The sequence below is a fragment of the Ipomoea nil genome, unplaced genomic scaffold (assembly GCF_001879475.1).
Source record: "Ipomoea nil cultivar Tokyo-kokei standard unplaced genomic scaffold, Asagao_1.1 scaffold1576, whole genome shotgun sequence".
Classification (NCBI taxonomy): Eukaryota; Viridiplantae; Streptophyta; class Magnoliopsida; order Solanales; family Convolvulaceae; genus Ipomoea; species Ipomoea nil.
Window position 1 is genome coordinate 1,792,882 of NW_017618004.1, and position 15,563 is coordinate 1,808,444.

Sequence of the window (15,563 nt, forward strand, 5' to 3'; positions counted from 1 at the left end):
CTTTACGCTCTTATTATTATTATTATTATTATTATTATTATTATTATTATTATTATTATTATTTGTTTTTCTTTTTTCTTTTTTCCTCCTCCCTACAGATTTGTTTTATTATTATTATTATTATTATTATTATTATTATTATTATTATTTGTTTTTTTTTCTTTTTTCCTCCCCCTACAGATTTGTTTTTATTTTTACTTTATTATTATTATTATTATTTTTTCTTTCTTTTTTCCTCCTCCCTACAGATTTGTTTTATTATTATTATTATTATTATTATTATTATTATTATTATTATTATTATTATTTGTTTTTCTTTTTTTTTTTTTTCCTTTTTTCCTCCTCCCTACAGATTTGTTTTTACTTTTACTTTTACTTTTACTTTTATTATTATTATTATTATTTGTTTTTCTTTTTTCTTTTTTCCTCCTCCCTACAGATTTGTTTTATTATTATTATTATTATTATTATTATTATTATTATTATAAAAATGTACAAATGATATATGGCATTGTATTTAATGAAATCAGAAAATTAGAGAAATGAAAACGGGAGGAATATGGAATGAAAATTAGAAAATTGGAGAAATGGAGATGGAAAACTGGAAAAATGGAGAAATGGAAAACTGGAGATGGAAAAACAGAGAAATGAAGTAAACGACCCCTTTTTCTTGCAAAAGAAGAGAGTTCAGTTGTACATCCAAGGATCTAAACCGAGAGTTCAGTTGTACTTCCAAGGATCTAAACCGAGCTAGGGACTGATCATCAAAGCACCCACACAGTGAATCCATCTCTTTCCTCATTGCATCTATTTTTGACTCAAACCTGTGATGCTTATCGCCACGCCACCTCCTTAAACCAAGTCCACATCCTACTAGTCTTTCTTGGAGCGGCAGACCAAACGAACTCGACCATTCTCTCTCCACCACCTCCCTACAACCTTCATCCAACAACCACGCGTTTTCAAACTGAAAACTACGAGTTTGTGGATGAAAGCTCTTCCCATAAATGTCAGACGGTTTGGACCGTCTGAAGGTTGTACACCTTTGCCTTGTCATTAATTGCGAGCCAATGCGAATCCACCACCACCCTGTCCAACATCTCCTCCACTCATTCCGAAGTGGCCCTACCACGCTCCCAAGTAAACGGATACCCAATTATAGAAAGAGGACTAAGCCACAATCATCAAGGGTCTCCCTAAATTCGACTAGCAAACCAACATTGTGTTGACTTTATTTACTGTTATTAAATAGTAAAATTTTTTAAAAGTTATTTTATAAATTTTGAAATGAATCCTTAATTTCAATTAGGATTTTGATTCCCATGTGTTAATCAAATTTCTACTCCGTATTATATTTCAAAACTGATTCCAGAAGGCCAGAACCGTGCACAGTTGGAGAATTGGAAATAAAAAACTGAAAAAGAAAGCAAAAGACAATATATATTGAAAATCAACAAAGTACACGATATTTTTCGAAGGATCTAGAATTATAGAAACCCTAAGGAACCTCCACTATATAATGAGAAATCTCGCTTCTCTCACAACGTACCAATATCTGTGCTCTCACTGTTAATTAGAGATCTATAATCTGTAATCTCTCTACGAAGTCGGAGATCGGAGGCCATGGCGGATGCAGAGACGTTTGCTTTTCAGGCTGAGATTAACCAGCTCCTAAGTCTCATCATCAACACTTTTTATAGCAACAAGGAGATCTTTCTTCGCGAGCTCATCAGTAATTCATCTGATGTGAGTCTCTTTCTCTCTATACATTTATGTGTTTAGTTTATATGTATACGTTTATGTGCTTTTGCTTTCTGCAAAACGTAGAATTGTTATGGTATGCGGTATGATTTAATTTTTAGTTGATTCAGTCGGCATATTGGACGGATAGATCCTCATGGCGTAGTCTGTATTCCATAGAGTTTGTTGTAGTACTGTGATTTAGTTTGATTTTAACGGTTCACTATGCTTTAATTTTTGCTGATAAGCTTTCAAGTAGGCCAATTTTGCCATGGGCGTATCACGTATGTAAAATTACAGTTTTCAGAATGATTGTAGTAAACAATCAAATGTTTTATGTAATTATATATTTTAATCACATTACTTTGATTGGTAATTTCTAATGGAAAAACATTGTATTGTGTAATTTTTTTTTTTTTTTTTTTTTTTTTTTTTTTTTTTTTTTTTTGTAATATTTATCCATCATTTGTTTTGATGCTGTACTCAAAAGAACTACTGATTTTGATTGATAACACCTTGTTTAACTATCCTTCTTTTTAGCTGTACTGTGCTAAAGAACCAACCCTGCTGAATCTAGGGTAGAGCTTGTTAACAATCACTGTCTTAATTTGTTTCCAAATATACATGTGTGTGTGTCTGTTTAGTGATTGGTTGGAATTAACAATTATTATGTAATGAATGTGTCTAGGCTCTGGACAAGATCCGTTTTGAAAGTTTGACCGACAAGAGCAAATTAGATGCTCAACCTGAGCTCTTCATCCACATTGTCCCTGACAAAACCAACAATTCACTGTCCATTATTGACAGTGGTGTTGGTATGACAAAGGCTGGTAAGTGAATGTGCCAAATTTTGTGTTTTATTCTGCTTATTATTTTCTCATGCTGATTGTCTATTTTTTTTTTTTTTTTTTTTTTTTTTTTTTTTTTTTTTTTTTTTTTTAAGACCTGGTGAACAATCTTGGTACAATTGCAAGGTCTGGGACCAAAGAATTCATGGAAGCTCTTACGGCTGGTGCTGATGTTAGCATGATTGGACAGTTTGGAGTTGGGTTCTACTCAGCTTACTTGGTTGCTGAGAAGGTCATTGTAACAACAAAGCACAATGATGATGAACAGTATGTCTGGGAGTCCCAAGCTGGTGGTTCATTCACTGTTACCAGAGATACTTCTGGTGAGAATCTGGGCAGGGGAACAAAAATTACCCTTTTCCTCAAGGAAGACCAGCTTGAATATCTTGAGGAGCGCCGGCTCAAGGATTTAATAAAGAAGCACTCTGAGTTCATCAGCTATCCTATCTCTCTGTGGACTGAGAAAACCATTGAGAAAGAGATTTCTGACGATGAGGATGAAGAGGAGAAAAAAGATGAGGAAGGGAAAGTAGAAGAGGTTGATGAAGAGAAGGAGAAGGATGAGAAGAAAAAGAAAACAATCAAGGAAGTTTCTCATGAGTGGTCATTGGTTAACAAGCAAAAGCCCATCTGGATGAGGAAGCCAGAGGAGATCACAAAGGAAGAATATGCTGCATTCTACAAGAGTCTCACCAATGATTGGGAGGAGCACTTGGCTGTTAAACACTTCTCAGTTGAAGGTCAGCTGGAATTCAAGGCCGTCCTCTTTGTTCCAAAGAGGGCACCTTTTGACCTCTTTGACACAAAGAAAAAGCCTAATAACATCAAGCTCTATGTTCGACGTGTTTTCATCATGGACAACTGTGAAGAGTTGATTCCAGAATATTTGAGCTTTGTGAAAGGTATTGTTGACTCTGAGGATCTTCCTCTCAACATCTCACGAGAGATGTTGCAGCAAAACAAGATCCTTAAGGTCATTCGCAAGAACTTGGTTAAGAAGTGCATTGAGCTCTTCTTTGAGATTGCAGAGAACAAGGATGATTATAACAAGTTTTACGAGGCTTTCTCCAAGAATTTGAAGCTTGGTATCCATGAAGATTCTCAGAACAGAACTAAGATTGCTGAATTGTTGCGATACCATTCTACCAAGAGCGGTGATGAATTGACCAGCTTGAAGGACTACGTGACAAGGATGAAAGAGGGGCAGAATGACATCTTTTACATCACTGGTGAGAGTAAGAAGGCTGTGGAGAACTCTCCTTTCTTGGAAAAGCTGAAGAAGAAGGGGTATGAGGTCATTTACATGGTTGATGCCATTGATGAGTATGCTATTGGGCAGTTGAAGGAGTTTGATGGAAAGAAGCTTGTATCTGCAACCAAGGAAGGCTTGAAGCTTGATGAGAGTGAGGATGAGAAGAAGAAAAAGGAGGAACTGAAGGCCAAGTTTGAGGGTCTGTGCACAGTGATGAAGGATGTACTTGGTGACAGGGTTGAGAAGGTGATTGTTTCTGACCGTGTTGTGGACTCTCCCTGCTGTTTGGTTACCGGAGAATATGGATGGACAGCTAACATGGAGAGAATTATGAAGGCACAAGCTCTTAGGGACTCTAGCATGGCAGGGTACATGTCTTCCAAGAAGACCATGGAGATCAACCCAGAGAACCCCATCATGGAGGAGCTGTGTAAAAGAGCCGATGCTGACAAGAATGACAAATCTGTGAAGGATCTTGTGTTGTTGTTGTTTGAGACTGCTCTGCTCACTTCGGGTTTCAGCCTCGATGATCCCAATACATTTGGCAACAGGATTCACAGGATGTTGAAACTTGGGCTTAGCATTGATGAGGATGCTGGTGATGCCGCAGATGTTGAAATGCCAGCATTGGAGGACGATGCTGAGGGCAGCAAGATGGAGGAAGTAGATTAAATGTTCGGATGGCAGGAAGAAGTAGATGAAAGTGTTTAGATTGAAGGTTTTTTTTACTTATGAACTCTTGTGATACAGTGTTTTTTTGGATGATCTATCATCGTTGTTTAACTATAGATTGAAGCTTTAGTCAATTCCAGAATTATTCTTTGGAAAATTTCTACATTGTCGTGCAATTTCATCTTTGTTTAACTTATTGAAGTTTTAGACAATTCCAGAACTATTCTTTGGAAAATTTCCACATTGCCGTGCAATTTCTTTTACTATTAGAAAAAGGGTCAAATTGGCCATAAGTAAAAAAAGAGAGCTCTATATTCAAATTTCTTAAATTGATAAAATTGTTTAATTGAGTCAATATTAATCTATTCAGATTTTTGAAACTGATAAAATTGTGTTCTTTGTCAAATATTAATTCGACGGTGAAAGATTAACAGCAGAAATTAAGCCAATTCATTTTATGCTTAAGAGTACAACAATAATAAACTGAACTAGTTTCCCATGAATGCAGAATTTAAACTTTAGAAAAACTAAAAACCATAACGGAATTCCAGGTTATCATTAAGTTAAAGAAGCAAGCTTAATTTTTGAACAAGAAAATTAAAGAAGTAGAAAACTTAAGAAAGCTTAAAGCAGATATAATTAGTGAAGTAGAAAGGAACATACAGAGCCAAGTGCCGCCATTCGGGTAGAGCAGGGGCAGGCAGAGGATTTGGTGCGACATATACGAAGGATGAAATTGCTTGCAGAGCTACGGAGAGCGAAAACGTTAGAAGACAAGAAAACAAGCGTTTGGAGGAAGGCTTAGTATGACCCACCCGCTTGCCGGAAATGGTGGGATATGGGAATTCCGGGCAATGATGTGCAAGTGAAATAAAGAAATGCTCCGGTGTAGATCTCCGACCGGAAAAACTCACGACCTTTAAAAACAAATTTATAAATAAGTAAAAAGTTTTATAAAACAAAAATAAAAAATATTTAAAAAAGATATATGTTAAACTTGTGAAAAATTTAAAAGTGTAAACAAAAATGGTTTACACTGTCTTAAATACTCTGTCGGGTCAGAGGTGTGGAGGCTATGAATTTAGCGATTCAACGTTTTGAGAGAAGAAATCTAGTTCATTAAATGTCTCCTAATTTTCACTATATGTTGTCCCTAACTCCACTAAACCCCCCCACAGTTTTCATTAAAATTTTTAACTGTTTCTACTGTTGTATACCCAATTCTTTCATTTTATCCGTAAGTGTGATCAATCCCATTCATCTACTTCCATACACAAACAAACGATGCTTAAACACTGACAACTTTATTTATTTATTTATTTATTTACTTTTTTACTTTTCTAATTCATTTTTAGCATTTTTAATAAAGTAAAACACATAAATCCAAGATATACATCAAACACAAAAAAAAAAAAAAAAAAAAAAAAAGTACAGATAAATCATGTTGTCATTTGAAACTAAGAATACGGTATCTTTATTGGTGTAAAAATTTAGGATCACAACTGTTAAAACCGTAATACTTAGAGGGTCATTGAAGGTATTAACTCTAAATTTTATTTATATGAAAATAATTTTAAAAATAATGTCTAGATATAAGTGATGAATTAGCGTCAATATTGTTATAATTCGCAGTTGACATTTGTTTGGTTTGTTATTAATGACATGAAATATATAGAAAACACAATGTAACCACAATATCGGAAGACACTAATTTATACTAATGATACAATAATTTTATCCATGCCAGATCAATAGTAGCCAGTTATTTGAGTGGCTTTCATGCGCATCTATCTAATTGCATCAAAAATCATATTTTTCAACATAGTCTTTTAATGGCATTTTTTAAGTTGCTTGACATTAGGGCATCTTCAATAGTGAAGTTTTTGGGGTGATTTTTGAGGTTACAAGTAGGAGAGAGATGAGGGAAAGAGAAGAAGGGAAAAAAAGGAGGGAAAACAGGGATCTGACGCAAGGAAAAAAAAAAGGCAATACCATGCTAGCAGGCGTCGTTGTGCACGTTCCCTTCCTCTTTCTCTATGTCGCGGGACCTACAAAAAACCCACCCTTTGCAGGAGGATCTCAAATTTTCTCAATCCTCCTATTCTCTCCTCCACATCAGCTATGCTATTCTCAAAACTGTGCAAAATGCACTACTGGGGATGCTCTTTGAAAGTTAGCATGTTGCAAAGACCGAGTCAACTTGAGTAAATGCATAAGATTTTGACTTTAAATCACATTTGTCAACATAATAATCTTTTAATGACACTTTCTAAGGTGTTTGACCTTAGTTAATTAACATGTTACACATGTTGAATCATCTCGACTAAAATGTCATTTTCTCTAAACATTACAAATGTGACAACTTATAGACCTTTCTTCCCTGTAGGTATTGCATACTAGTATTTACTATGGTGCATAGAAGCCAATGGCAGATTGCCAAATTGGTGACTAACTTAGACTTTTGTGTTTAGGCCAATAACAATAATTCCTTCTTCTTCTTCTTCTTCTTCTTTTTTTTTTTTTTTTTTTTTTTTTTTTTTTTTGGAGAAAACAATAATTCTTCACATCTTCACTATACATAATATGTAATTTAAAATAATTTGTTTGGAAAAAGTTCTTAAAAGTTAGCACAAAAATACTAGAGGCATATATTCAAAACCAAATATATATGTATTGCATTAAAATGAAATACCAAATGAGTTATTATAAATATAAAGTTAATGACATATTAAGATTATTTTTCAAACAACTATTGCTACAATAAAGTGTATAAAGTGGACAATATATATAATGTATCATCATTACATATCTCTACCGACCTTCTAATGAAAAAGTGAGCTGATTAGAACATGGTTTATCCGGTGGCACACTAGAAGAGTCATTGCAAGTTTGTGTTCTTGTAACAAAAGCAGGTTTGTTTGGTCTAGGTAAAGTCATACTTTCATCCATCAACATTGAAAATACATTAGGCATAGTGGGACGACATTTTGGATCTTCTTCAATGCATAGCAACCCAACATTTATACACCTCAAAACTTCATGTTCCTTGCAACATTTGTGTAGCGAGTCATCTACTAAATCCATTATGTTCCCTTCATTCCATAGCTTCCATGCCTGAGATAATTGATTCAAGAAGAAGAGTAAATCAAGCCAAACATATATAGCCAAATTAAAACACTAACTTATTAAGATTTGTGAGGTTTCATAACTTACATAGCCTAAAAGGTTTGAAATTTCTTCATTTTGAAAGAATGCCCTGTTATTCTTTCCACTAATAACCTCAAGTATAATTACTCCAAAGCTAAATACATCAGATTTGATTGAGAAGAGTCCACTCAGTGCATATTCAGGAGACATATAACCACTTTTTATCGTCATAATACGCAATCCAAAGATCATGCATGAATTATACAAAATCAAAAGCACAATAAGTAAATCACTAAAAAAAAAAAAAAAACAACGAATAATTATGAAATGTTAAAATTTACTCAAAAATTGAAATTAAGATTATTATGATACTTACTATGTGCCAGCGACTTTTTTCGTATTTGCTTCTAATGCATTTCCAATTACCATTCTTGCTAATCCAAAATCTGAAATCTTAGGTGTCATATCTTCATCTAATAAAACGTTACTTGTTTTCATGTCCCTATGGATGATTCTCAATCTTGAATCTTGGTGGAGATATAAAAGTCCTCGAGCAATTCCCAATATAATATCAAACCTTTTGCTCCAGTCCAACAACAGTCGACGTGTTTGATCTTGAAAAGTAATTAGTTTTAAAAAAAATTGTGAAAACAACTAGTTAATAAAGTAACAATTGATCGAACTTATTAATTTTTATATAGTTTATTATCAATGGAATAACAAAAGATCTAGGCTTACCAAATATGAAGGTGTCTAAACTCTTGTTTGACATATATTCATATAGTAATATCTTTTCTCCCAGTTGTGAGCAGTAGCCAACAAGTTTAACCAGATTTCTATGTTGAAGCTTTGCAATTAGTACAACTTCATTCTTAAATTCATTGATACCTTGTCTAGATTGATTTGATAATCTTTTTACTGCAATTTCTTGCCCTTCCGGAAGCGTACCCTACAAGACCATTTTCATTATTAGATATTAGATATTATATAAAAGCAAAAGCAACCTAAAATGTATTGCTTAGGCTATTCTTATCCTTGCAAATTTCTCACTTTTTAAAATAAGCCTACTGTTACATCATCAAATTTGTAAATTCTCCACTATTTATTCTACATCCCTGCAAAACTCTCTCACTTTCAAAAATATGTTCCAGTTTCATATTATATTAAATTATAAATATAATAAAAAATAATAATAAAAATAATAATAATAATTTAAAAATAAAAAAGTACTGCTAGCGGTAGATTAGGGCATCTTTAATAGTGGAGTTTTTTGTGTGATTTTTGAGGAGTTTTTGTAAGTGTGATTAGGAAAGAGAAATTATAGGAAATTGAAAAAAAATAAATAAATAAAACAAATGTTGATTTTCAAAATAAAAAATAAAAAAATTAAACACTGTCATTAAGCACGAGCGCGTGCACTGCATGCGCCTGCTGGGCGCCATTTTGGCCTTCACACGAGCCGCGCAGGAGTAGCCTTAAAATCAATGGGTCTCACTTTTTCTGAAAAAACTCCAAACTAGCATGAAACACTTGAACCTTCTCTCTCTTCATTATCTTTCCTCCATGTTGGCATTCATTTTAAAAAAATCGTGAACAAACCCCTTAATGGGGATGTTAGCAAATTTGCTAAGTTTGTCACTTTACAATCCACGTGTACTTAAAACCAAAAGAGTTAAAACCCAAAATGGTCCCCCGACTATGACATTTTTTTCAAATTGGTCCCTTGACTTTTAATTTCTCCAAAGTCGTACTCTGACTTTTGAATTTTAAGCCAAAATGGTCCTCCATTATCTTTGGCGTTAAGTTGTTAAAATAAAGGGTAAAACTTGAAATTTACGTTTTGCACTCCAATTTAAAGCAATATGTGATTCCTTTTAGCTATCTGCACACATATTTCTTCAAATTAGGTTACATTTTTGCTCTCCTAAATCTGCAATCAAAATGTGGGATAATCAACTAGAACGCCAAAAAAGTTCATCTTCAACTTCATCCACAAACTTCCCAAGGCAATGATTTCTGGCATTTTAGTTTATTGTCCCACATTTTGATTGCAGATTTAGGAGAGCAAAAACCTAATTTGAAGAAATATGTGCACAGATTGCTAAAAGGAATCACAGATTGCTTTAAATTGGAGTGCAAAACCTAAATTTCTAGTTTTACCCTTCATTTTAACACCAAAGCTAACTGAAGACCATTTTGGCTTAAAAGTCAAAAATCGAAGGACCACTTTGTAAAAATTAAAAATCAAGGGACCAATTTGAGAAAATGTCATAGTCGAATGACCATTTTAGGAATTAACACAAACCAAAACAGAAAAGGAATAAGGGTCAAATAGGTCATCGAACTGCACACAATAATGCAATTAGGCTACTGAACCTAAAAAAAACAACAATTAGACCATTAAACTAACCAATTTCTTTCAATTAGTCTAATTTATAAATTTTGCAAGTTAGTAACAAGTCACGCAAAAAATTTAAAATATTATTTAAAAATAATAAATTAAAATATATTTTAAAAAAAAAAAACGTTTCTTCGTCTCTGCCGGGGACGAAGAGTTTCTTCGTCTCTGCCGGGGACGAAGAGTTTCTTCGTCTCCGGCCATGGAGACGAAGAAACGTTTTTTTTAAAAAATATATTTTAATTTATTATTTTTAAATAATAATTTTTTAAAAATATTATTTTAAATTTTTTGGGTGACCTGTTACTAACTTGCAAAACCTATAAATTAGACTAATTGAAAGAAATTGGTTAGTTTAATGGCCTAATTGTTATTTTTTTTAGGTTCAGTGGCCTAATTGCATTATTGTGTGCAGTTCAATGGCCTATTTGACCCTTATTCCAAAAGAAAAATACTCTCACTTTTGTCATGTCACTTAGCAAATGGCCAATTGGTTGATAAGGCCAGCCTTAGTCTAAAGAGATAATTGATTGATAACCTTATAAACCGGACCAAAACCTCCTTTTCCAAGCTTATTTGCATTGGAAAAGTTGTTTGTAGCTTCCAATATGCTTTGGAGAGTAAAGAACTGAACACCAATGCCATTCTCATCAGTATCTTCATCTATCACTTGAACCATTGCTTCCGCTGCATGTTCTGAAGTGAACAGAAAATTATTCCAAAACCTAATATTTCAGAGACTCAAAATATGGTTTTAATGAATCAATGTCAACACTGAAATTTTTTCTGCAATTAACTACATATGTACCTGTTGTTTTCAATGCTGTTCGCATCCTTTTAAAACAGATGTAGAAAATAGCACATGCAATTAGAGCTGCTGCAGCAACTGCTATACTAGGAATGACAACTTTGAGCTTCCCTGACAAGTGCTGTGAGTTTGTATCTGTTGGCATGAAAAGAAAACGAAACACATTGGTTGGGATCACATATCAGTTAAGTTGATCAAACAATTGCTTGGTAAGTGGTAACCACAAATTTCAAGTTTGAGCCGGTCATTTATGGATAACCTATCGAGACTAGTTTTTCTTATTATAATCCTTTTGTCGACTAGGGTCAAAAAATAGATTTCACCACGAGTGCACCTTCTGTAGTGGATGCAGGCTTTCTTGTAAATCAAAGAGATAGCAAATGACACTAATATTCCGGGTAGGGATGTCAATCTTAGTCCAATTGGTGACCCGATAAGTACGAAAAATTTTAAGGTTTTGAGTAAATTTTTTCCAATAAGTCTAACCGTCCAAATTTATTAATTAGCCTGAGTCACTTAAGGCTATTCTTTGTTTAACAAGTAATATAGAACAAAATATATAAGGAACTTATATGTAAGCTTATTTTAGTAATTTTTATTAAATTAGTAAATAAAATTTTAATAAATTTATTATAAAATAAATTTTTTTTATTAAAATAAATAATGCTTTTTTAAAAAAAAACTTGTTATAATTATTATATTATAATATTTTTTTATATTAATTATTTTGATATGGAATTTTGAATGAAGGTTTATACTGATTGAATAATGTATAAGTTTATATTTATTAAATACGTTATTTTATTAAAAAAATTTTAATTTATTATAAGGGAAAGAGAATACTCATATATACAAGTTACTACATCAAATGTTATCATAATTGTCTCCACCGAGGCTCGAACCCATTACCCTCCCACATAGGGTGCTTAGGTGGATTAATCGGCACCTAGACGTTTCTGGTATTTTTTTTAAAAAATTTTAAAAAGGCTAAAGTGTTATCCCGCACCATGAACCATTCCTGATTATTCATGCCGCACCATGAACTTTAATAAGTGATATTTAGAGCCATAAACCAAAAATTTTTTTTTCGTCTAGTTACAGGTTTCCTACAGGTTACCGGTAATAATATTACTGACATTGAATTTTTTATTAGTTTTTTTTTTTATATATTTTTCTTCTTTTGCATTCGTATTTTTTTTGTGCGTATTTTTGTTTTTCCTAAACGTATAGGCATGCTCTACGTTTTTCGCTTCTCGTTTCTCTGATACCAAACTCCGAAAAGTAGGCCTGATCAGAGAAACAAGAAGCAAAAAAAGCAGACCAGGCCTATACGTTTAGGAAAAAAAGAAAAATACGAAAAAAATAATAATACGAAGGCGAAAGAAGAAAAATACCAATAAAAGCTAATAAAAAATTCCACGTCAACATTATTATTACCGGTAACTTGTAGGAAACCTTTTAAAAGTTCTAGACGAAAAAAAAATTATGATTTATGGCTCTAAATATCACTTAATAAAGTTCATGGTGCGGCATGAATAATCAGGAATGGTTCATAGTGCGGGATGACACTTTAGCCTTTTAAAAATTAAGACTTACAATTATAAACTATTTAATACTTTAATAGTTAATACTAAAATATTACTCCGTAACTACTAACCTAAAAAACCTAGTCGATACTTAGAAGACCTAGGCTGTCCGCACATAGGTGGCCTAATCCGCCGCTTAGATCATCAATTATGGTGATGGGTTAGGAGAGAGAAAAAAAAACATAAGCTGAGAGTTGGTTCATCAAATAGGAGAGAGAAAAAAAAAAAGAAGATCACACCTAGCTAACTGATACCAGATTGAAGCATGTGCTCCATCTCAACTAAAAGTCTAAGCTGATAGTTGGATTGCATGTTGGCTATATGCTCACATGCAGCACCCCGATTAATTGGTGCCTAGATGTTATTAAATAGATACTACAATACATTAGATTCTAACTAAAAAAAAGTTGGAAGTTATAGAGTACCTTGGATATTTGGGAATTCAGAAGGGGCAAGTCTGACGTAAATTGTGCTTCCATTGCTATCGTCTTTCCCAAGCTGTTTCAGGTTAAAAAGTTGTCCTACCCAAATGGAACAATAATTGATGTAAGCATAAGCGGTACAAGAGCAATTTTTCTGACAAATGGACTCGCATTCTGCTTCACTCCCAGCCGTAGTGTTCTGAGGATGTCCTGGCAATCTCATATTTGTATACATTTTGAACCTTTCCGTTTCCTCACACCTCAATCTGCTCTTCCTTACGCAGCCTTGGAAGGATTCATTCAAACCCCGCTGTTTCTCTGAGAAGCCATACAAACAAGCGCAAAGCGGAGATGAATTTTCATTGCAGATGCTGAATGGGCCGCAATACGCGTAAACGTCGCATTGTTGCGCCGGAACAAGATTGATCGCCGCCCACTCCTTTGTAGGCTCCAACCACGTTAGCGACTTCTGTTGCCCGTTTACGTCCAGAATCCATCTCGATATCACCGATTCAATTACCGAGTAAGTGAAGTAGCTCTCGTTCTCGTTGTCGACGACGCTGAAATTGAAGACCGGACTCTGCTTCAAGCTCAACGTGCGTAAAATCCCGGATCCGAATTTGGGCCCGCTGTTCCAGTATTCCTCTGTGCCGTTCCACAATTGGAACGCCGTGTTGCCGTCGTTGTCGAGAGAGTAGAGCCCGGGTGATGGATCGTCGGGAGTTTTCCACGACGTGAGGACTTGTTTGGTTTTGGTGCGCTTGTTGTATCCGAACTTGGAACCCGGCAGAAATGTGTCTGTTGGGTGTTCGACGCTTTGCCAAAGTGGGGTTTTCGAATCCACGCCATCGTCGCTCAATACCAAGTTCCCGTCGTCGCGGAGAGTTGCTAGCACAGACCTTAGTTTCGCTGCGCTGACATTGGTAGACCACACCAAGTTTTGTGCACCGTCTAGCAGCACCAGGTCGCCGGCGAGGATTCGAAATTTGGAGGAGTGGATTGCGGCGGAGGGGATTGGGGTGACTCTATTTGCTACCCACACTACTGTTATAGGGGAGATATTCTTGTACCAAATACCAACGTAATAGTTAGAAGACTGAGCAGATTTAAAGAAACCCAACTCGAATCTTCCATTGGGAGATGATATAGTTGTATTTTGAGTTATGTATTTGTTTCCAGAAATTGTTTCTACTCCATAGGAGAATGGAATAGTATTCAGAAGAGAAATGAGAAGAAGGGATACAAGAAAAGTTATTTCCATTTTCCTGGGCCCTGGCTGGAACAATGGTTAACTCCGTATTATATATATATAGAGCAAAAGTGATTATTTGAGGAGTGAGAGACTTTCAATCATCATTGAAAACTAAGGGGCAATCAAGACTTTTTAAAAGACTTTTAACGACGGTCGTTTCACCTTTCATAAAATATACTCAGACCAGCAAGTCAAGGAGCTAAATGGGAGGCAGGAAGGGCAATCGTTATGCAATGGACCCGTGTCCAGCATGCATGTTGGACACGGTAAGGGTGTTGTTAGTGGCATCCTTATCTTCCACTTAAAAAAAAAAAAAATTTAGACCATTTTGTTATAGTAGTATATGCTCATAATTTTATCACTATATATTCATAATTGTAAGTTTATAATGTCAGAGCTCTGTGTTCATAATTGCATAACTGTACATTCATAATTGCATAACTATACATTCATAATTTCATAACTGTACATTCATAATTCAATAACTGTAAATTCATAATTTTCGAAACTCTATTTTCACAATTTTAGAGCTCTATGTTCATAATTTTATCACTATATGTTCATAATTGTAAGTTCATAATGTCAAAGCTCTGTGTTCATAATTCCATAACTTACATTGATAATTCCATAACTGTACATTCATAATTCAATAACTGTAAATTGATAATTTTCGAAACTCTATGTTCACAATTTTAGATCTCTATGTTCATAATTTTATCACTATATGTTCATAATTGTAAGTTCATAATGTCAAAGCTCTGTGTTCATAATTCCATAACTTACATTGATAATTCCATAACTGTACATTCATAATTCAATAACTGTAAATTGAGAATTTTCGAAACTCTATGTTCACAATTTTAAAGCTCTATGTTCATAATTTTATCACTATATGGGAGTGTTTGGTTGGATGGAAAATATTTTCCATGGAAAATGTTTTCTTCAAAGTGAAGGAAAATGTTGGTTTATGTTGTTTGGTTGGATGGAAAACATTTTCCATTGGAAAATGGATTCCTCAGAGTGGAGGAAAATGAATTCTTTGCAAAGGGGTGGGATTTTGTTTTCCACAAGGATTGGGAAGAAAAATAACATGAGTGGACCATTTTACCCTTATGAAAATTTCTTAATTACATAAGCACCTATTTATTCATTCATCTTTTTAAGGGCATATTGGTCTTTATATTCATTATTCCTTATCTTTCTAAACCCAACCAAACAATGGAATCCATATTCCCAGTAATTTCATTTCCACCAACCAAACAATTGAATCAATTTTCCTGGAATTCATTTTCCATGGAATTTCAATTCCATTTCCCTTCAAATATTTTCCAGCGAACCAAACGAGCTGTATGTTCATAATTGTAAGTTCATAATGTCATAACTCTGTGTTCATAATTCCATAACTTACATTCATAATTTCATAATTGTACATTCATAA

The 15,563-nt window shown here is 34.0% G+C and overlaps 2 protein-coding genes across 3 annotated transcripts; one reads left to right on the forward strand and one right to left on the reverse strand.

Annotated features, from left to right (window-relative positions):
* Window positions 1–1,456: 1,456 nt before the first annotated feature.
* On the forward strand, window positions 1,457–4,654 carry LOC109190650 (heat shock cognate protein 80-like). Its single transcript, XM_019341199.1, has 3 exons — window positions 1,457–1,746; window positions 2,429–2,570; window positions 2,684–4,654. Exons 1-3 carry the CDS (start codon window positions 1,624–1,626, stop codon window positions 4,510–4,512), a joined length of 2,094 nt encoding a protein of 697 aa, XP_019196744.1. The 5' UTR covers window positions 1,457–1,623; the 3' UTR covers window positions 4,513–4,654.
* A 2,586-nt stretch (window positions 4,655–7,240) lies between these two features.
* On the reverse strand, window positions 7,241–14,149 carry LOC109190565 (G-type lectin S-receptor-like serine/threonine-protein kinase At4g27290). Of its 2 annotated transcripts, none has more exons than XM_019341070.1 (7): window positions 12,877–14,149; window positions 10,866–11,000; window positions 10,596–10,744; window positions 8,398–8,608; window positions 8,036–8,273; window positions 7,726–7,876; window positions 7,241–7,626 (listed from the first exon to the last, which is right to left on the reverse strand). In XM_019341070.1, exons 1-7 carry the CDS (start codon window positions 14,132–14,134, stop codon window positions 7,324–7,326), a joined length of 2,445 nt encoding a protein of 814 aa, XP_019196615.1. In that variant the 5' UTR covers window positions 14,135–14,149; the 3' UTR covers window positions 7,241–7,323. The 2 variants fall into 2 exon arrangements, with proteins under 2 accessions (XP_019196615.1, XP_019196614.1); XM_019341069.1 differs by having other exon boundaries at window positions 10,596–10,753.
* Between the last annotated feature and the right edge of the window lie 1,414 nt (window positions 14,150–15,563).